The sequence below is a fragment of the Poecilia reticulata genome, linkage group LG22 (assembly GCF_000633615.1).
Source record: "Poecilia reticulata strain Guanapo linkage group LG22, Guppy_female_1.0+MT, whole genome shotgun sequence".
NCBI lineage: Eukaryota > Metazoa > Chordata > Actinopteri > Cyprinodontiformes > Poeciliidae > Poecilia > Poecilia reticulata.
In genome coordinates this window covers 16,294,903-16,316,560 of record NC_024352.1, presented here as the reverse complement: position 1 = coordinate 16,316,560, position 21,658 = coordinate 16,294,903, and the positions used below count along the sequence as shown (strand labels likewise).

Genomic DNA, 21,658 nt, shown 5'->3' with positions numbered 1-21,658 from the left:
TATATACTGTTTTAAATCTCTCCCTCCCTCCTATTCTATAAGTTCTCTTAGAGGACAGAGAACTGTGGAAATGTTGAGTCTGGACAAGTGTGGAACATGACCTGATGAATAGAAACAGTAGGAACCCTAAAAACATAAACCTTGTTCAAAAAAAAATAATAAACCAGATCATCGACACATAAAATCCAACTTTTATTTCTGACAGACTAATTTATTCCAAATGTGGATGTGTGTCTTCCAAAATCAAAATGTTATACACACATACAGTTATTACATTCACAGAGAGATTACACCCTTGGGTTTGCCTCTCAAGCCAATTAGCGCTAATAAATCCTCTCGCAGCAGAAAGGGAATCTGCGCCTGGCTGGGATTTTCACCCTATCGTTACCCTCTTATCTCCCGGCTCCCATTGTGCGCAAACCTACACACACACAGGAGTAGGCATCATTTTAATAAGCAGCACAAGGGGAGGCTGACCTGCATTGTGGGTACAGGCAAATTAATTCTGGTCGCTTTAATGTAGGTAAAAAAAAACAACAAGAATTAATCCTCAACTTTGTTGTTGCTATTCTGTTCAACGGTATACGTGAGACTCCTGAGCTGCGCACACAGAAATCTCAGAGACAATTTAAAGCTGTGTTCATGCGGGCGGCGCTATAAAAAGATTCAGCGAACGCACAAGCAGACACACACAATAAGCGCCCGGCCTCGGGGACTTGTGAATAAGATGTCAGCATAGTTGGCTAGCGTTGCTCCTAAGCCCTGAGAAAAGCAGAAAACAAATGTGCAAAGAGATAGAAATACCAACTACGGAATATGTCAAGGGTGAGAACTGCTAGCCAAGCATATCTTCTGTGCCCTTATTTTGGGCTTTTTCCCCTGCGCTTCAGTCAGGAGGGCACACAAACACGGTCAGCTGTGATGGGTGGGTTTGCTTCCTTAAAGGTGATTTTCCACAATTCACCTGTATCAATGGGCAGCAGAGTAACAATGGCGGCATAAACCTTGAGCACTTGTCCCTTCCCATAATACTGAAATGATTTATAATCATTTATATAAATCTTAGATAAAGCCCTTTCGTTATTTTTATGGGATTGTTTTGTTTAAATTTGATCTATTTTTGATCTGAATCATCAGGAAATCCCTCAGTCCTGCACAGCTGTAGTTATCCTGCCAGCAGTCAGCAGTGATTTTCTGCTTTGTTTGGGGACGCCTTCCTATTTGCACAAACAATAAATCTGCACCAGCACCGCCGTACCAAGTGGGTGTATATACAATCATTCAATGTTTTGTTTTTTTTTAGAAACACAATCTTATAACTGAATATTTCACACCTTTGACCAGGATGCAACTTGTTGGTTATCAAAACTGAGCTTGTTCTCAGTGATGCATGTAAGGAATGAGAGAAAAGGTTTTTGTCTAAGGTGACTCTGAGAACATCATCTCATCCGTTGACTATCCAAAAACATTTTTCTCATCCTCCTAGAAATGTTTTTTTTTTTTCTCCACTTTGTATTTGAGTTACTATATTTCTTTATGGAGTAAGCCAACCCATAAGACATCTTAAAATGCTCTCTATTTCTTTGACTTTTATCAACACGTCATTACAGCTGTTCAGAAAGTAACTTGTGTTTTTTCATTTATTTTACTTATGTAACATGGTGTTATGCTATACAATTGTCCCTATGTAATCTTAGATTGTTTATTACTTTTCTTTGCCATCTATCGGAGGTCTCGAGAACAAGTGCCGTGTTGAGCCCTCCATCCTGGTCACAGCTACAGTAAAAAAAAGTTTTATTATTTATTCATGTCTGATGTTTTATTAAGCTGCCAATGTTGTCAGTGGATAAAGTATTTAATAGAACAGATACAAAATAATTATGAGTGCAATATGTCTCACTGTAGCTGGCTTAAAAACCAGATTAATAAGGTCCTCCAGAAATCTGTTCTGTCCCTGTAAAGTTTTTTCTTCATGCCCCAGCTATGGTTCAGGTACGTCATTGCGTTAACGTGTCCCGCTCTACTCACGGCAACGGTTGCCTTCGTCGTCTCCGAGCGGGCAGTCTTTGCTGAAGTCACAGAGTTTGTCCAGAGGGATCGCCGGCCCCTGGTAGCAGTGGTACTGTCCCTCCAGGGTGATGTTTGGGCCTGGTGAGGACGCTGAGAGAATAAGAAGAGCGAAGCAAAGTTAAGGTGGAGCGTTTTCACAGTGTAGTCACGAATGAGTAAACCACCTGAGTCGAGGATTAAGCTTGTTTTCTGAACATCCCAGAGAGATTTAATGCATTGCTTTAGACAGAAAACTTAAATCTGCAGCTCTGAGAAAGTATAACTAACAAACATAAAAAAAGTTTAGAGTACATTAGTTTGTGAGGAAGGCCAATACAACTCATGACATCCGTAGACTGCATGCAGCATCATAAATAACCTGAGACAGGCAGCATAAGCTGTGAATACAGTACTCATCCATCAGAAGAGGAACACAGGCAATGAAAACTATGACCTAGTTACCGTTAGCGGGCTTCACACGTGGTGTGAGCTCACACACACACACGCACGCACACACACAACTGATATCACCTGTCTTGGCAGCTCAATTGTCACCAGGTGCATTTGCATATCTATGCAAATCAGAGCCGATATCTGTAGGTTCTGGAAACTGACTGCTCACCTTCACCTTAATCACCAGAAACTGATCAGAGGAACTGAAACATAAAGCACTGATGGGGATCTTGTTTGTTTCTCTCTGTCATGAGGAAAAAAAAAAGGGGAAGTGATTATTATCACGAGTGACTGGCTGCTCTCTCTGTAGTCTGTCCTTGATCTGTAATATGCAGATTTGTTCTCTGTTCAGGCGAACTTGGAGTCGAAAGTCTGATAACAATCCCATGACACGGAGAGGCTAATGTGGAGCGAATGCTGCTAGCTGCGCTGACGAGATACGCAGGAATGCCACGACGGCTTTCATCACGACATTTTGTAATTAGTGCATTTCTGCTGCAGCTGAACTAGATGTAGGAAGTTTGGAATGACATTGAGGCATCCAAAAACTGAACAAACGAGAAAACAAAACATCAACGACAAACTTTGATTTGAAATGTTGGCAAAAATCTTATCTGTTTATGCTACCCCAAAAGTTAGAATTGCTTCATTTTTAAATCTCTAGAGAAATTTGGTCAAAATACTTCATCGTGTAAAGTGACTGACCTGCAAAAACAAGGGAAAACCTGAGGAAAGTTTTCCAGTTTCTCAGAAGGAAACGAGCGTTTGTTGGTTTCATAAACTTCAATTAGTGTGTCCCGGATGAACGTCATATGTTTTTGGCCTGTAATCATTTTAATAATTTAATTTGTTATTTCCAGAGGTTGATTACACAACTTCAAACAGCATTTTGACCACACTGTTGTTGTAGCCACCAACAAGCCTCAGGAATAATTCTCGTCAGATATTTGATCCGACTTTGCTGAAGGACTTGTAGTTAATTGAAACTAGCTGATTTCCTGCTGAATGGTGTCCTTTTTATTCTGAGGGTGACCGTTTGGGTCCAGATCTCAGAAAAGAGGTAGCATTGCTTTTGTGCTGCTATTATGGTGTTTATAGACAGGAAGCAGCAGAATGAAGGGTGGGAAACATACGGCAAAAGTCTCGAGGTCCAGAGATGAGCCCTGAATGCCTCTGTTGAAAACTAATAGCCTCCAGATATATGGGGCACTTGCTCTATTGCTACACCACAGAACCCCCACTGAAATCACTTCTTTTATCGCTTCATCTTTAGGATCTGTTTCAGCTTTCCAAGTTGTTGAATTAAGGTTAAATTAAACCATAGCCCGGTATTAAATTGCTTATTTTCAGACAGAAAAAGCTTAAGTGGACACCTGAAATTGATGTTGCCAGTATCAGCTCCGAATTAGCCACGGCCACAAAACACTAAAGATTGCACAGAAACAATTGTTTATTTACCAATGGAGGAGAGGCCAGAAATCTCAGAGTTATGGCTCATTCTCAGCGTGCTTCTGTGTCTTTTTTCTTTTTCTTTTGTGTGTGATGGAGAAGCATTAGCGCCCACTTGTAAACTGACACACCTGGTGATGGATTAAAAAGAGATTTCTCTTTTTTTGGGCGGGGGGCTGGGGAGAGGAGGTGAAAAAACACATTAGTTGGATGCCTCCCACGGCCCACTGCTGTGCCAGGAACTCTACGGCTGTGGAAAGCTACTTTAACACGTCGGTGAATGATCCACTTCACAATCTTTTTAAAATGAGCCAAAGTAAATGACTCTAATGATGAATACTCTTTTGTATCGGTCCATAGAAACAGCCTCATCGGACTCTTTTGGGAAACTAAAAGCTGTGCATAAAAATACAGCCTCAGTGACATGTGACATTAACAGGAAAATTCAATTAGCTAAGGAAAAGGGTTGTTGTATTATGCATTGGGTGTACTCGGCAGCTGCTTCTTCTTTGCAGAATCTGCTAAGAGAACAATTTATCAAATAAAGAAATAAGAGAAGTTTATCCAGAGTGAACCGAAACCTCTGGGCGTTAGACTTAAATTCATGGATTTATCTTAGTTTGGCGACAGGTGAGTAGCAACGTGTAAAATGGGTGATGCGGCTAACTTTGGGCCCCCTGAAGCAGGTAAGCGCAGCCAGACATGGCCACTGCACTGCGCGCAGACTGCAGTTCTTAAATCACACTTGTCAGATTGTGAAAACAAGTGGGTCAGTGGGGGATGAATTGCCTGTGGGATCAAGAGAGTTTTGTTATCTTTGTGTTCATGGTGTTGCTTTGGGCTTTGTGAGGAGAATGATGAATGAGAGCCGAGGAGCCGGAATATCTGCTGTTCCAACAGATACACAAACACAAGAGTGATAGTCTGATAGAGTTAGACGTCGAAATATTAGTCTTGCAAGTTTAAATGGAAAAAAAAAAAGTGCATTTCAGAGCCTAAACTATTTCAAACTGTGTTTTTGTTTTTACATAAAGAAGCTTATAAACAAACAGGCCTTGGACCAAAAATCCATATTTTCCAAAATTGTTTCCTAAAACGCGTTAAATAGGAGTTTATTACAAACAAAAATGTAATTAATTTGGATTTTATGTGAAAATCCAAAGTAATGCATAATTGCAAAGTGGAAGGAAATGAATTCCCCAAGTCAAAGTTCAGACATAAATCAAATGGAGATTCATCAGCAAGGTTTGCTGACAGACACATACCCCAAATACCTGCAGCTGGAAAAGTGAATACAAATGCATATAAAACTCTGAAAACTATGTATAATATTTACTCCCACTTAATAAGTTTGCTCTGCTTTGTGTTGGTGCATCACGTGAAATACAAAATATACTCTAAAACTTCCAGTGCCGAGTTTGGTATTTTCCAAACCTGACCTTCAAATATCTACACCTACTGCACTGGGAATATCCAAAGTGAGTGGTTCTGTCATATTTGGATGTTTCTCTGCTTTATAACACTGGATTCCAACAGCTGAATCAGCTTCTCAGCTGGTCATCTCACCCTGCAAAGGTCTGTTAATTAACCATTGATTAATTTCATAGCAGGGATGGGAAGCAGTTCAACCCAATGTGTGACTCCGTTAATGTTCCTCCATTTAACTTGTGACCAGATTATCAGTCTTAGAAAAGGAACCAAAAATCTTTGGAAATTAGCCATGGACTGAACAGAAAGTCAGTGAAGTAAAACTTTAGTTAAAAAGCTAAATGACCATGGTTTTTATTTCTGTTATAGTGTCTACAGGAAGCAAACAAAAAGGCAAACATTTCACTGGTATTTTGAAGTCTTCTTTTTAGTTCCCACTTCTGCTACAATGTCACAAAAATCTTTCAATATTAGGATTTGTAAAATTATAGTGTTGCATTTTTCAGATTTTTAAAAAAATATGTTTTTCCAGATTCATATTTGTCCTTCTAAAATTATCCCAGTTATTAATCTGACATATCTGTGCAAAAGTAAAATGAAAAATGAAAATAATTAACTTTGCAAAAGTATGCAATGTAGCAACAATGCAACGTCTTGTGTGTGTGTGCATGCGTGTGCATGTGTGTGTGTACATATGGTTTTACTACATATTTCTGGATCTTGTCCGCTTCCTTAAATTCTGACTTTGAAGTCCAAACTGATTCTTTGTTGTGAAGAGTCGGGAAGACAAAGGAGGTGCCATCCTAATGTTTACTTGCTTCTCAGCATGCTTTGTTTATCTAAAGAGTATCTAGAAGAGTCAGAGCCATCTATTACAGGTAGGAGCGATGAGGTTCACATGACTGACAACTTTCAGTAGATAATGAGAAAAACAAATCCTGATCCTAGTAATGCTGGTTCTGCAGCAGTGATATCTGTCCAGCTGAAAGAGAGCCTTATATTCCAGATAGTTTTATGTTTGTTTCATGAGTTGCTTTTGCATTTTGTTACATATCCTGTGGAAGCTTCTGGATCTGGAGCTTCTCACTATAGTGAAATGCAGAACACTGCATTTAAGTTTCAATATAATCTAGATGGGATTGTTAAATAATAACTAAGAAATGACATATAGATGATTGGTTTTGGTTTTACCCTCAACTATGGGACTAGGAGCAAAACAGCTGGTTAAAAAAAGGAAATGAACGAGGTGAAACATTGGGTAGAAAACAGAACCCAAACTTTACCATCCTGCGGAAAACTAGTTGCAACTTCAACAACAAAAAACTTAAAGATCAAATCAAAAGAAATTATTAAGTGATTCAAAGAAATGAACCAGATTTTTAACGTAACCACTCTAATTACGTTTTCCTGCTCATGTGCTCCCTATTAATTTGGGGATTTCCCCGCAAGATTTTCTCTTTCTCCTGTTTTCATCTTGACGTCATTTGATTTTCACTAAGGCCTTTTACGGCAAACACAGGCGGCGTTTATATGAGGAAGAAAAACACAATACTCCGTCTTCTAAGAAGTCTTCTTCAGTAACACATGACCCACAGTACTGAAATGCTCTTCAACTATTTCTCTGTGTACTGACCATGCTGTGTTTAATAGCTTTTCAGGGCCACCTTTCTTCTCAATATGTTGCATTTGAACATCAATCTTGCCTCACAAGCCTACATTTTCAAAAGAAAAGGTAGCAAATATTTAAAAAAGCATTGTTTTCTGTACATCTTGTAATTTCATGCATTAGATGATGACTAATACAACAGTAACTTTCTTTGTGGTTTTGAAAGGTTACTTTTCTTGCCACAGAAACTTTCAAAACTAGGTTTTGTAAAAAAAAACCCCAAAAAAACAAAAGCAAAATATATCTAAGTACTTCATCCACTGAAAAAGGACAATTGATCTTTACCTTCCGAGATAGATTGAATTGTTGTTTTAGATTGTTCAAGCTTTATTTTTTGACTGATTTTGTGCAACAGAACATGAAAATGACAAGGGTCTTTACAAGGTTGCACAATATTTCAATCTGAGCTAAACTATAACAAAAAACAAACACTAAGTACACCCTATAATTCACCAGGTTGTAAAACCACCTTTAGCTGCAACAGCTCCCAGTTATTTACTATCTAACTTTCAGTTTTCCACATTGTTGGAAGGATTTTAGCCCAGCTTTCTATGACATGTTGCATCAGCGCATTGAGGTAATGTCAGGTCAACAGGCTCACATTTGTCTCCAGAATAATTAGATTTCCAGATCCTAGTCGACAAAATAGCTATATTGACATTCCCTTGATCAGATTCAAATGTATTCAGATTACATCGTTCGAAGGCGTCGTTTATATAGTGATAAATTTACGAATCCAATCATGATGTGCATTTACATGCACCAGGCTTTATTCAGAGTAGAACCACTGACATGAGCAAAGTTGTAACATTTCCCTAAAAATCACAAAAAAAATTGTATTTCTGTCTGTGCTGAACTTAAAACAAACGCAGCAGTGTGTTTGTTCTGTCTCCTCGGCACACAGAACGGACCCACCGCACGATCTGATAGTTGAGATGTTACCTCACTCACTAATGAGGCTGCAGGCTGAGCAGTATGCTGTTGGATCTTCCTGCGTTACATGATGACTGACCAAGAGACCAGTAGGGTCAGTCTGCCACAGTCACAGTAACATGATCAGAATAAGTGTTCACATGAACGCTGTTCGGATGGTCAGTCGGTATAAGCCAGCCCTCTCGGTTCACATTCATTCCAATAGATCTGAAACCAGTCAGAATATTCCGACTGACCATCCGAGGCATTTGCATGACCAATTTTAATTCCTATCGTTTGTTTTTTTGGATTATTTATGCTCATGTAAACATACCCAGAGTCTGCAAGCTGCCTTTATGCAACGTCTCTGCTCTGGCCTAATCTACCCAAAGGTCATTGTTTCTGAAGTTTTGTAATATTAGGAAGCAAATCAGATTCTTCTTGGTAATCAATTCAATTCCCCCTGCTAAATAAATGAAATACAAACGCTAAGGGAGGCATGCAGAGTTTGAAATGGAGCTGGTAATTCTTCATTTCTTTGAACCTTCACGGACTATCTTGCAGTGAATTTGCTGTCTCGTTCCTTTCTGAGAAGATTGGCAGCTGTCCTAAATGTGTTGCTCTTCTGAATAATGTTAATAATTCTAGAAAGACATTGAAATATTAGATCTGGCTTTATGTAACTTTATGAGCACTTTACCAAGTGTATTAACAGCTTCCTGGCTTTACATTTCCAGTTAAATCCAATGGAAGCAGCAAGCATGTTTTTCCACAAACAGCTTTTCATTTAAAGACCAGAACATCCTCATTGTGTCCTGAGAAACGATATAGTTCACCCATGTTTTGTCAATGTCTTACAGTCACACTTTAGACGTACGAGAACTCACCGAACTTCCTTTTTTTACACGGTTCATCAGGTGAAACCAATTCGATAGCAACGACTAACATTTAAAACTTTTGCATAACCGTATCATGACGATCAGATTTGAGAGATGAACATAATTTTCTCTGCAGGTTATCAGATCATGCAAAACAGTTTGTCTCTCTGTCTGAATAGAACTTGACACGGTTTATTGGCCACTGTGTGCAGATTTGAATACAAACAGACGCTTCGTTGTTGCAGACGGGCTGCAGAGACACTTTTCAGAACAATGGGGGAAGGAAGCCTGAGACTGAAATTAATACAGCTTTTGTCTTCCTACAGATGAGCAAGCATGTCAGTCAGCCAGTCAGGGCTGGAAATTCCTCTGCATGAGGAGGGATTTCAGGCTGCAAAAGCGCCTGCCTGCAGATCTGCTGTGCACAGAATTGCAAACAGACTGGAGAACAGAAAGTAAACAATTTTACCCGACTTGATTCAGTCTATCATCAACTTCAAAAGTAGTTAGACCTCATTCATTTCACGGCGTAATCTCCGTTCTCAAAGTCCGTGCCGGTCACTGCGGACAGAAACCTCAGCCAGCGGTGGCACTGCTATCTTGGCGAGCCATTAAAGGCGAAATCTCGAGCCATTCGCCGAGATTTACAGCGGCTGCAGTGTTGAAGATAGATGCAGCTGCGCCTGCTGCTGGACAGTCGATGGGACAAGACATATTTGCTCATGAATTCAATTAACTGCACACAGTCACGCTCGATTGGTGCGAGCTCTGCCCAATCACTATTACTATCTGTCATGCTCCCTGCCGGAGAGAGCAACACACCGAAGGGCGGACAGGGTGGAGATGGGAGGGGAAAGTAATACCTTTAACATTCTCGGGATAATGATTTTCATGTTGCTGTCATTTACTGCAGAAAAATTGCACTTTATCCGATTTTCCTCATTAACGTTTTCATATTTTATGGGTGTCTTGTAGTAAATAAGTCTTACAAGTGTTTTTCCTTGATTTTCACAACTCTGATATGCTCAATATGGTGTTTGGACAAAAAGCTAACCCATTCCTGTCTTATTAGTACTTGAAGTTAACTGTTGACTTTAGCTACAAACCTGCTTCATTAGAACCGACTACAGCGTCTTAGTGGCGTTACAATGTGTCACGTTTCCTGATCATAGGTCAAAAATGTAAGTGTCCTGATCATTCACCCACTTTGTCATCATTTTTGTCTCATTGCACGTTTCTGAATCAAGCTAGAGAACGCAGATGATCACCAAATTGCTCCTCGATTATTGATAGACGTTCCTAATCAAATACTTTATGGAGGAAGATATTTGCAGGCTTCATCATCATCAAACATCATCATAGATGTGTCCTAACAGGTTTATTCACAAACACAATGAGAATATTAACCATCAGCTGTGGTTCTGAAATACATTCTGCAATAAAAATCAATGCAGTTGAAATGTTTTTAACAGTACATTGAAGCCAAGCTGTAAATCTCAACGGGGGTCAATGTATCTGGTTCTCTGATTGCAGCAGATAGACATTTTCATCATTTCCATAGGTTGACGTGTAATGTAGCTACACACTAATTAGAGTGTACAGTTTGACATTAAATGGATTAAACTGCCTCGATGAACGCATTAAGAATTTTATGCCAATGTTCTTATTGCCAACACTGAATCTGATTAGATTTAAGGTTGCTGTATGTTAATTACTGGCTTTGATTCAAAAATGCTTTAGGTCCGTAAAACCCCGAAAGTTTCTCCTCGATGTCAGATTAGGGTTGATTTAGACATCTGTTTCATTTGGCGTACGGATGCTGAGAACACTTTACTCGGTGCCCTGGGCCATTTAACATTTGCTCAGTATCTTAAAATGAAACAGCCTGTGTAGATTGCTTTGGAAAGGTGCCTGCAACAGACAACCAGTTTGTGTTGAGGGTTTGCTTCTTGAGGAAAAGCCTAAGGCAAGAGATTAGAGGCAGAGTGTGATGAAGACTAGTGCTGCCAGATAGGGGTTTTGCTCTGCATGCTGAATCTTCTGGTAACTGATGGGCTTTGTTTTTTCTAAATGACTTAGATTTTTTCTTTGCTACCAAGATTTTTCTTCAACAGTTTCCAAACAATGATTCATCTCTTTAAAACCTTCAGGAATTTCAGAGAATCAAAGAGAAAAATAAGCATTTAGCTCAGAGTAAATGAGCCTGAAAGAATATTTTCACGATTTTGACACAGTGAGTTTCAACGTAGTCAATGTGAAGAACGGCGGCCTTACGAGCAACCAACAATGAAATCTTTTCAATCTTTGTATCAAGCTACTTTTGTTGTAATGCAAAAGTCTAACAAGTAAATGAGCCAGTTTTGTTCAAACTCTTTAGACATGCCATTGTGGGGGAAAAAAGGTCATAACTCTGTAAAATCTAAACAGTAGCCATACATTTTAAGTGAAAATTAGTATATAGACAATTTTTTCCAAATGCACAGTTGTCAAAATTTTAATATTCTAACCTTAGAAACCTCCCAAAGTCTAAAGCAATGCTTTTCAAAAGGGGAAAGAGGAATCCTCTCTCTTGCTCAGGGGTCAGTTTTGCCTCAAGCAGAAAGAGTTCAGATATCTCAGTTAGAAAAGAGTCGGGTTTTTATTACACCTCAGCAGAAACACAGCCTGGTCTCCACCAGGCCACGCCATATTGATTCCGTAATTCATGGAAAAAGAGGTTAAACATAGTATCAGGTGCATAGAAATGAACATACATTTCACAAGCCGAAAATGTCTGTTTAATAAAAATCTTTTTTTTAAATTAATCTTATCAAGATACTGAATATGGAGCTTTTATTATCTGAAAGGCAATAGTATCTAACTTACATCAATATTTTACGCTATGTGTAATGAATTTATATAAAACACAAGTTTCACTTTCTGACATGAGTGACAAAAAATACTGGACTTTTTGGAGGTATTCCAATTTTTTTTTAGATGCATCTGTGTACTGTCGGATGTGAATCTGTTTCTGTGCGTCAGGATAGTAGAGGAGTCACCCGCTGCTCTGAGCAAAGGCGTCTCAAATCACATTTTATTTTACACCTGTTTGACATTGTGAACTTTGCCCACATGCACATGAATGAATCTGGTGTGCACTCATGAGTTGATGCCTGTTTACAAGATTGACTGCAAACAATGCATTCAGTTGTACTCTATTGCTCATCTTCACGGGCCACTGATTTCGTGCAGGACATCCTTTTACGAATGTTGTTTTAGTTCTAACATTTTAACACACGGTATTCTGACGGTGCCATCAAAACGCAAAATCGGATCTAGACATTTTTAATTTAAGTGATCAAAGAAATTAAAATCTCAATATCCTGCTGTGACTCTATTAAGGGACTTTACTTGGCTCCGTCTATACCTCCACCCCACTTCCTTCCCTCCCTGCCTTCACATTGTTGCATTTGATTGATGCGCCTCAGGACATCCTCATCGCGTGTATCTGTTTGTGACGTATGGCGTTGCCGTGATGCTCCATTGAGAACCTGCCGCAGCATGGCACAATGGGTAAGGAAATGGACCAGGAGAGAGAAGGTCACTGGTTCAGTTTTCCTCAGGGTTCACAGCTGCCATGTCTTAGGCTTTACCTACATTTGCCTTCCTAACACACGGGCACAAACACTTAAGAGGCTTTCCAAAGGACAAACCTTTGTTATCTCTCTGCCGTGCCACGGCACACCGACAAAGTCAAAGTCAAATCTGAGATTGATATGATCTGGTAATGAGCTTGTCAGTCCACACGGTCGCTTCTGTTTACATCCAGGATGAAAAATATATTAAGGGTTAAGATCCTTCATGATGTTTGCTTTGTTGCAACCATAAAGGACTGTCAGAATGAGAGACGCAGCCACACAAGTCACTTTCAGGTGCTGCAAATTGGATTGCTTGTTGGACCGGTGACTGATGACTTAATTAAAGTAGATGGGTTTGAAAGAAAAAAGCAGAAGCGGCACCATTTATTTCTGCTGCATTGACCATATCTCTGTGCACCACACTGACGAGAAAAATCAGAATCTCTTGGAGAACGTTAAGGTGCGATGATTGACATTGTGAAGAAGACATTTCAGATTAAAATAAAAAATAAAAAAAAACACAATATGAAAGTGTACAGGTTTCTGTGATGTAAACAATTTTGACTATTTTAAATTATTATTCCCACATTTAATCTGACATATCCTACAGCATGCAAGCCCTTACAGCACTTGTTGATTTAACCCTTGTGCGTGTGACGACTGAGGCAAACGTAGAGGACTATGGAAAATTATACAAGTTTTACGTGTGTGGGGTCGGTTGGACCCCATTTCGACATACAAGGGTTAAGCTCATCATTCAGTCAGCGTCTATCAGCATGCCATGGCTTTAGAATGTGGCTCGTGTCAATCTAAATCTTAAAATCTTCATGTTGAATGTCGAGCTTTGACCCATATCCTGTCCAATTATTTATAATGGTCAGGTGAAGCATACCTTTGCTTTGCACAAAGAAAAGGTTGTGCTCTTTTATAACCTGTGCAAACTCTCACTTTTGCTGAATGTTGCATATAAACAAATGTCATGGAAATCTAATACAGACAGCTGATATTTATTTCTAGTCAATAATATTCAGTATAATTCAAGGCAGGTATAGACTCAAGAAGACTGAATGCTTGATTTGAATCAAAAGCCAAGAATCCATTTTATGTTGTGCACACTTATTATGTAACTAAGTTCAGCTGTGCTTTGTTCAGGATGCAATGAAGACATTACATCCTGGAAATCACTTCCTGACTTTTAAAACCAAACTGGTCACAAAGCAGATTTGCTTAAGTGGTGATTCAAAATTCACAAGAGGAGACAGGGCATAAAATTAATCATTAGCATGTTTACTTCCATCAGAATGATTCATAGTGTCTTCGCTGTTATACAACAGCAGCAATAAAAATCAAGAACATTGTTTGTTTGTGTTGAAAGTGATCAAATTAAATTTAAAAGCACTCTAATTAATGAGCAAAACAAAGTTTGGAATCGATTCTGTCTCAGTAGATGATTGTTGGAAGCATTTGAATAATTTTGTGTGCAAATGACAGGGAGGAAACACGACAAGTATTATTTGGGTGGGAGACTGTTTGCTTGGCTTTATAGGACTGAAGGTAATCTGAGCTCAGGTTTGTGGCAGGTGCTGGAGGGGAAAACGAGGGGGTGTTGAAAGCCTGAGAGAGTGCCGAGACGGATTAGGGCTTCATTTGGGAGTGGGAGGTGTGCAGTGGGTGTTGTGCTGGGGACCCAGGTGGCGCCTGAGGAGAGTACCGCACGTCTGCGTGCCTTTTCTCTCTGCTCAACACAGCTTATGTGCTGCCTGGCAGGAGAACACGATGAACCCGGATCTGAGAACAATTAGATGCTGTTCAACTATTACTGGATTTGCATGTAATAGCGGTGCCCACTGTGCTCAGCGCCAACAGTGACAAAGACAAAAGAATTTGACTCCGACAGTATGGATGGAAATTGAGCTTTTTGATTTTCTGTTGCTTTAATTTATAAGGAGAATCAGGGCAAAGCAGGTTATAAAACTGATGGTACTGTTGCAATTAAGGGTACACCGATTACTGATCTTAAAAATGTCACAATGTCAAAGTTAGACCAGAATGTCATGTGAAACTTAAAATCACATAACAGATATCACAACATAAACTAAATTCAGAGGTAAAGTAGCAATCGTGTGTTGCTAATCACACGCAAATTAACCTGACAATACTCAGAAAATTCCCCAGAAATCCATCTTTGACTCAATGGCCTGAGTTAGCATTCTAAATGATGGAACAATTAGAAAACCAATCACAGCACATCACTGTAAAAAAAGACAAACCCTGCAGACCAATAGTCGAACTGTAGTGGATATATGATGATTTGGGTTTGTTTTGCAGCCACAGATATTAAATATCCCATGATATATACATATGAGCAAATGTGAGGCCACCTGACAGTGGAAACCTGGTCCAAACTGAGTCGTCAACGGGATAGTAATTGCCAACAAAGCAACAAATCTACAACAACATGGCTTATTAAAAAAGCCCAGTTATTGGCCCAATGGCCCAGTCAAAGTCTAACTTCAAACTGATTGAAGTCCTGTGGTGGGACCTTAAGAGAACCATGCAAAAACAAATATCCGCAAATCTCAATGAACTGAAGCAAAGTTGGAAAGACAGGCGATTTAAAAATCCTTAATGAAATAATACTGGTAAGGGTGTAATTAACTGGTAATTAATTTTCCAGTGCGGGTTTGTACACTTGTGAAAAATTATTAGGCCTTGGAAAACACCAGATAATTTTTATAAGTTGTATACTTTTATATAAAACTACAGAAATAAAACAGGTTGTTTTCCCCAGACAGGGTAGCCAACACCTATAAGTTAAAAGTTACATGTCCACCTTTTACAGTTCCTTGTCTTCATTATCTCTCTCACTTCTGGCATATCAGAAAGCCTCATTTAGATCACACAGATTCAGGCGTTGTTGGTTTGTTATCAGACGACCAGCTGGGGGAGTTAAACCGCATGAAATCAAAAGTTCTTCCCTGTTGCTCTGACCTGAAGTCCAAACACTTCATTTAGAATTTTTTCCAGGTTTCTTTTTGAAATAATTTGTGCTGATAATAATCTACAAAGTTAAAGACATTTAAATTGTCCTAGTGCAGAAAAATATAATGACCAGGACATTCAGAAGCAGGGAGTAAGAAGAGGCCACAGGCGTAATGCGTAATGCTGAGGTAAGATTCTAATTTTGTTAATTTTGAATAGATAATTTAGTTATTAGAGGGGTAGATGGAAGTACAACCAACATTTATTTCCAGATCACAGAGCAAGAGTCAGATTCTCAATATGGTCATTACAATAGCACTGCAGGAGGCCACCAACAGCTGGAAAAATGTCACAAAAATGCCAGTTAAAGATAAACGATGACATCAGGGAATCACAATGCAGAACTGAACATCTGTTCGGCATCATTCGATGTTTCTGCTTGACAGTTAAAGGTGCAAAGTTCCCCTGAATAACCTTGTTAGAAACGCAAAAAACCTTGCCAGCAGTAGGTGAAGGGCATATTGTGCTTGTGGATGTAGGGCAGCAGGTAGGAAAGGAAGAACTGCATGAAATTATCAAGAAAGCTCTCACACCAATGAGATGCAGATGTAAAGAGAAGAATTTTAATAGATTCTGGCTAAAACTGAAGTTATGTACAGAATAGATGGACTAGTAAACCCACTGTATGATGTTAGTGACATGCTTCAAAACTCTGCATCTCGAATAGAGAACATGACAAATTTGTGAATGACTGTGGATATACTGAATTTAATAGTTTTAGATCTGCCCAACAGTCCAATTTTAAGAAACAGCAAACAACTTTCTACAAAGGTTTTGATAATTTTATACAACGCTACTCTGGACAAAACTGTTACGCTGGACTTTTTACGCAATTATTAAAAACATTTACCACTTAAAAGTCATCATATCTCATCCTAGTGACTTCAGGATACAGGCCTTTCAGCTGGCTTTTTAAAGGATTGTCCTGGTCGTTAAGGTATATCTGGTGTTTGAACAATTAAGATAAGAAGTAAGAGTCTTTTAGAAGGGATCTTAAGTATTTGTGAATTTCAGCAGCTGTGGTCAAATACGGACATTACAGCAGTTATCCCCGCTACATTGTATAAATAAGGCACTTCTATCTGATTCATGACATACATATCTTGGCAAATTAACTAAAAAAACCTTTTTCTCTTTGACAGTATTGAATCATGTTCATTAAACACAATAAAACCACTCGCTGTTGACACTGTGGAATTTTACATTGACTACAATGACATTATATGATTGCTCCCTTTAGGTCCCTGCAGACGTTGGGTGCAGTTTATCATGGAGCACCGAGATTCATCAATGGATGAAGAGATTCATCAGGTCCTTTATTGCCCACACTCGGATATTTTCATTCAAAAATCAATGCCTGCTTTACTAGCACTGTTTCTAGCCTCCTTTCCATCACTAAAGGAGAGCGACTACAGACTCTATTCAAAAGACTTTCACTGCCTTTAGTGTTCCTTCAGTACATTTCCACTAAAAAAGGACCAGATCCAGCTTGCAGGTTTCAGAAAATTGAGGAAATATTACTGGAGGGTTTTCCTCCTTTTAGTGTTTTATTACTTGTCTCTTTTGCTTCTATTTGACAATTTCAAGCAATCTGTTGTAAATGCTAAACTGTATCTTTTAAACAGGTTTTTCTTCAAATAAAAAAATAAAAAGCATGTCGCTTTCAGATTGCCTTTTATTGTGCAGCTGAAAAATTAGAGAGAGCATCTTGTCTTGATGGGCTCATAAATGTCTTGGTGTTATTTTTTGCAGAGAACCTTCCAGTTGTAAGGACATATGCTGGGTTTTTCCCCCCATCTGTTACCGTAAACTATAAGAAACTTAAGAAAACAAATCCACTCAATAAAAACCCAAAGTCTGAGTGATTTCTGTTTGAGAAAAAAAATCCCAAACACATGTGTCACGGCTTTCATACCAAAGGAGGATGTTTTTTTTAAAGTTACAAAAATGTTGGCTACACTGTCAATAGAATACAAAGCCTAAAAAAAGCTCTAGAAATGACATAAAAAAGAACAGAACAGTGTGAAATAGTGCAAATTACAGGAGATTTGAGTTTGATCCCCACAATTAAGGTGTAGAGCCTAAAGAAATAGTTCATGTAATCTGCATTCATACATCTCTAGTAAGAACGTCAGGACTCCAAATCCCTCTGGGGGAACCAGTTCTGAACTTGCTGATACTTTAACTTTCCTATCTTGTCTCTCAGATTTCCTGAAAATCCCCCGTTGTGCCCCAATTAGATAATCCAAAGCACATAAAGGTTTAACCTAATTTAATTTTAAAGTTTCCTAATTTCAAACTGCAAAATGCCCAAGGCGGGATGTTCAGATACCTCCTCATTTAAGTTAGTTTAAATAACCATAACAACATGTTCTTGTCATCATTACGAGCTGAAATTGGATTTAGCAGTAACTACCCAACTTATCCCTTTAGTGATTTTCTTTGAATCTCAAATAAGTTGTGAACTCATTTAAGAACAGCTTTTTTTTTTTTTTAGCTCATCAGATAAATGGTGGCTAATTGGTATTTCCTGTGTCATGAGTCCAAGGACAACAGATTACTGTTTTCAAAAGGTCCGTGGAATTATTATGATAATGATTAGATGGTGATCTTATTTGCATTTTTTATCTTCTACGAGCCAAAAACACTAAAAAGATTAGATTGTTCAAAGGCCAACATGAATTAAGAGTTAACCGAGTGAAGCTCTGCCTTGTTTTGCCGTCGGTGTTAATTTCAATCATATGTTCCCTTTAGGTAAAAAGAAGTAAGTCATAAAAATTCTCACTGTGCTAATATAATAATGAAAAAAATTCACCCTATTTCAATTATTATTCCAATTTCATTAGGATTAAATTCTCCACAATATAGAATTGTTTTTATTATCTGTAAGTATTAACAGAATTCTGTCAATTTCTTACGGGTGTTAGTTTGACAAAATACATAGATGAAAAACAACATTAATCCAATTAAAGTGTTCAAGCATAAAGCAGATGTGTGAAACTATTGTACCATGCTTTTACTGATGGTGTGAAACAGAGCTGCTGTGTGGCAGACCCACCTTCCTCTGTAACGCTGATTATGATTTACTGGATCTGGCAGATGAGTGCTGATCAGATAATGCCTTTTCTTAATACCAGGTTTTCCCAGTGAATTGTAATGGACACCATTAAGTTTAAGATATTTAGAGTGCATTCACACCAGGCCTGCTCAGTCCACTTTAATCAATCTCTAGTTTGTTTTCCTGGTAAGTCTGGTTTGTTTGGGAAGGTGTGAATACGTAATCGAACTCTGATGTGGACCAAAAAAAGCAAACTCTGGTCTGCCTGCAAACCTAGACTTTGGTACAGTCGAAGTGAACTCTGCTGCGGTTTGAATGCATATGTGCCAGGCGGACCGCTCCAGAACCATTACCTTAGAACCGAATGACTTTGGTCAAACCTTTTGGATTTCCTTAAGGTTTATCACAATATCTTATTTGTGCATGCGCTGAAAGAAATACTTCTTGATCGCTGTTCGATGTGCTTCACTTGATTAGGATAGAGTCCAGAAAATACTTATTTCTATTCTTAATTATAAAGGTGTACTAAATTATGTCCTGTTAATGGTTGCAATAGAAAACACATAATATATACCTTTTGATATCAATATTTAAAATGTAGATCTACAAAGTGTAATTTATTTATGTATGACAGTAATTAAAATATGACTTCCCATTAATGGATCTATTTTCCAGTACATTGTTATAATTCCCTCAATGAATAGAAACAAAAAAAGACAGAGAAATGCCTTCCTGAGAGTATTTCTTTTACATCATGCTCAAATGAGCTAACAGCACTCATCTTGCTTCCAGGACAAATCATGCAGTGAAGCTAACATTAGCTTGCTCCCTCTGTTGTGATTCATGGATATTTCTGCTAATAAGCTGTTCGCTTTGCAGTCCCAGTTAATCACATGCAGACAAAACTTACAGAAGAACTTCGTATTGAACACTGTAATTAATGACTAGCTTCATCTTTAACATCTCTCTCCCTAATGGTCTGTAGCTAAGAATGCTCTAAAATTAAGGTGTGGACTGCATCAGGATTTACTTGACTTTTAATTTGAATCAGATGGAAATCATAAATGTTTGGATAACTTTGACCTGTTTCTGGACTAACTGAGTGGAGGACACCCTGCTTGTCATCCAATGTCAGCTGCAGACTGCGCAGTGCTCTGCAAGATTAACCCCGTGGCTCTAACACGATGCCATTTTAACATCAATGTAGCAGCAGTGAGAGCTGTAAATTTTGAAAGAGGTTCCACAGAAAATGAAATGCATCACCTTTAGTGCTGCAGATTTTGCTGAAGCTTAAACTGATCAGTTTGTCTAAAAATGTAAACTCAAAACTGTGTTTATAAATGAATGTCAAATCGCAACAGCATTTCACATAAAAATGTCCGGGCAAAAATAATGCACGGCAATGTAATAATAAGTTTGTAAACAACTTTATATCCTTGTAGGGATCTCCGGAGCTCTGCTGCCAGCTTCAAAATTTAATTTGGCTCATGATAAGAAGCCCTTGGTTGGTTATCTTTACTTCATTACTCCTTTTTATCCGAGTTCTGGAGACTCTCATACTGTCTGGTAAACAAGTTGTCATTTTCAAACTTAGAGGTACTGACTGAGGCAACTCATGCATCTACACATTAAATAAAACATGTGGCAAAGGCATCTGAGTATTGCAAATGCATACAATGCTTTGCTTAATTATTTTTGACATAATTGAAATTAATTTGCATCTTTTAAACTCTGCTTATAGGAAATGGGTATTTCACCTCTACGTCCTTAAAAATGCACCCATTACATGTTAAAGTGGGAGCTGATGTGTCTCTGTGTCTAGTTCAGAGGAAATTGAATCAGTTGTATTAATTCAATTTGGGAGAATTTTAGGTTGACAGAGGAGGATATTATCTGAGCCTTGACCAATCTACGCATTTCATTGCACAACACGGCATAATGAAGTTAAAAATCACAGAAAGTAGCTGTGCGACTTCCAGACATGTTTGAGCAGATTTGGGAACGATGCAGACATGTGAGACACATTTAGCCGACACACACACACACACACGCACCCCCCCCCACACACACACACACACCCACACACACACGTGCGCACGCGCGCACACGCACACGCACACACACACACGCACACGCACCCACACACACACGCACACACACGCGCGCACACACACACACACACACACACGCGCGCGCACAGAATAAACAATTCTTGAAGGACGTAGAGTTTTGTGATTGGACATGTTCAAAAAGAGTTCCCACACTTTTCTACTGAATAAATTTTTAAACAAACAATATTAAAACCTTTTCTAAATGAAATAAAGGCTTCGCCGTACTTACCCATGGTGCAGTTGGTGGTGAAGTGAGGTTCAACTGTGGCAGTATCATCATGGGGGATCCGCTGATCGTAGCTGGCTGAGATCCGAAAAGGAGACCCCCTGTTGGTGCGCAGGGTGAGGTGGACCACTGCCCAGCTGCCGAGGAGAGAAAGCAGGAGTAGGGTCAGTGCAATGAGCAGACACCACGGCTGACAGAAACAGCGGCAGCATCTGTGAGGGTTTGGCGTCAGCAGGGTCTGGGCCGGCTCAGTGGAGGCTCCCGGGGGCTCAGAGGGAGGACTGTCCAGGGCTTCCCTGGAAGTCGTCACTGGGACTTCCTCATCCCCTTCCATTTTGGGAGGGTCCCCTTCTTCCTTTGTCTGCTGATGCATAGCCCACCCTCAAAGCCCACCTCACAAGATAATCCAGTTCAGGTAGTGATCTGTGCCTGGACTTGAAAGAGGAAAAGGACAGCAGGTGTGCAAGCCGAGAAACAACACCACCACCACCACACTCAGGTGAAGTTCCTGTGTGTGTGAGAGAGAGTGCTGCACTGAATGCCGTCCTTCCTCCACCAGTGGCGGGCTTTGTGTACTTCAACTGGCTTTAATTTTATTAAGCAAATTGCGTTGATTTCTCTCTGCCTCGGAGCTCATCAACAATCCCCCTCTCTCTCTCTCTCTCTCTCTCTCTCTCTCCCTCTCTCCCTCCTTGTCTTCCTCTTTTTCTCCTCCCCCCTGTTTGCTGTCCATCCCCTCAGTTTCAAGTCAAGGCATTAAATATAAGCA

The 21,658-nt window shown here is 39.2% G+C and overlaps 1 protein-coding gene across 1 annotated transcript in view; it reads right to left on the bottom strand.

The window, feature by feature from the left end:
• alk (ALK receptor tyrosine kinase) overlaps positions 1 to 21,658 on the bottom strand; it is a 410,868-nt gene that overhangs the window by 70,286 nt on the left and 318,924 nt on the right. Inside the window, exons 5-7 of the mRNA XM_017302413.1 lie at positions 20,893 to 21,026; positions 2,029 to 2,160; positions 587 to 600 (exon numbers count right to left, since the gene is read on the bottom strand). Coding sequence (XP_017157902.1) covers positions 587 to 600; positions 2,029 to 2,160; positions 20,893 to 21,026 — 280 coding nt within the window. The remainder of the gene's footprint in view (positions 1 to 586; positions 601 to 2,028; positions 2,161 to 20,892; positions 21,027 to 21,658) is intronic.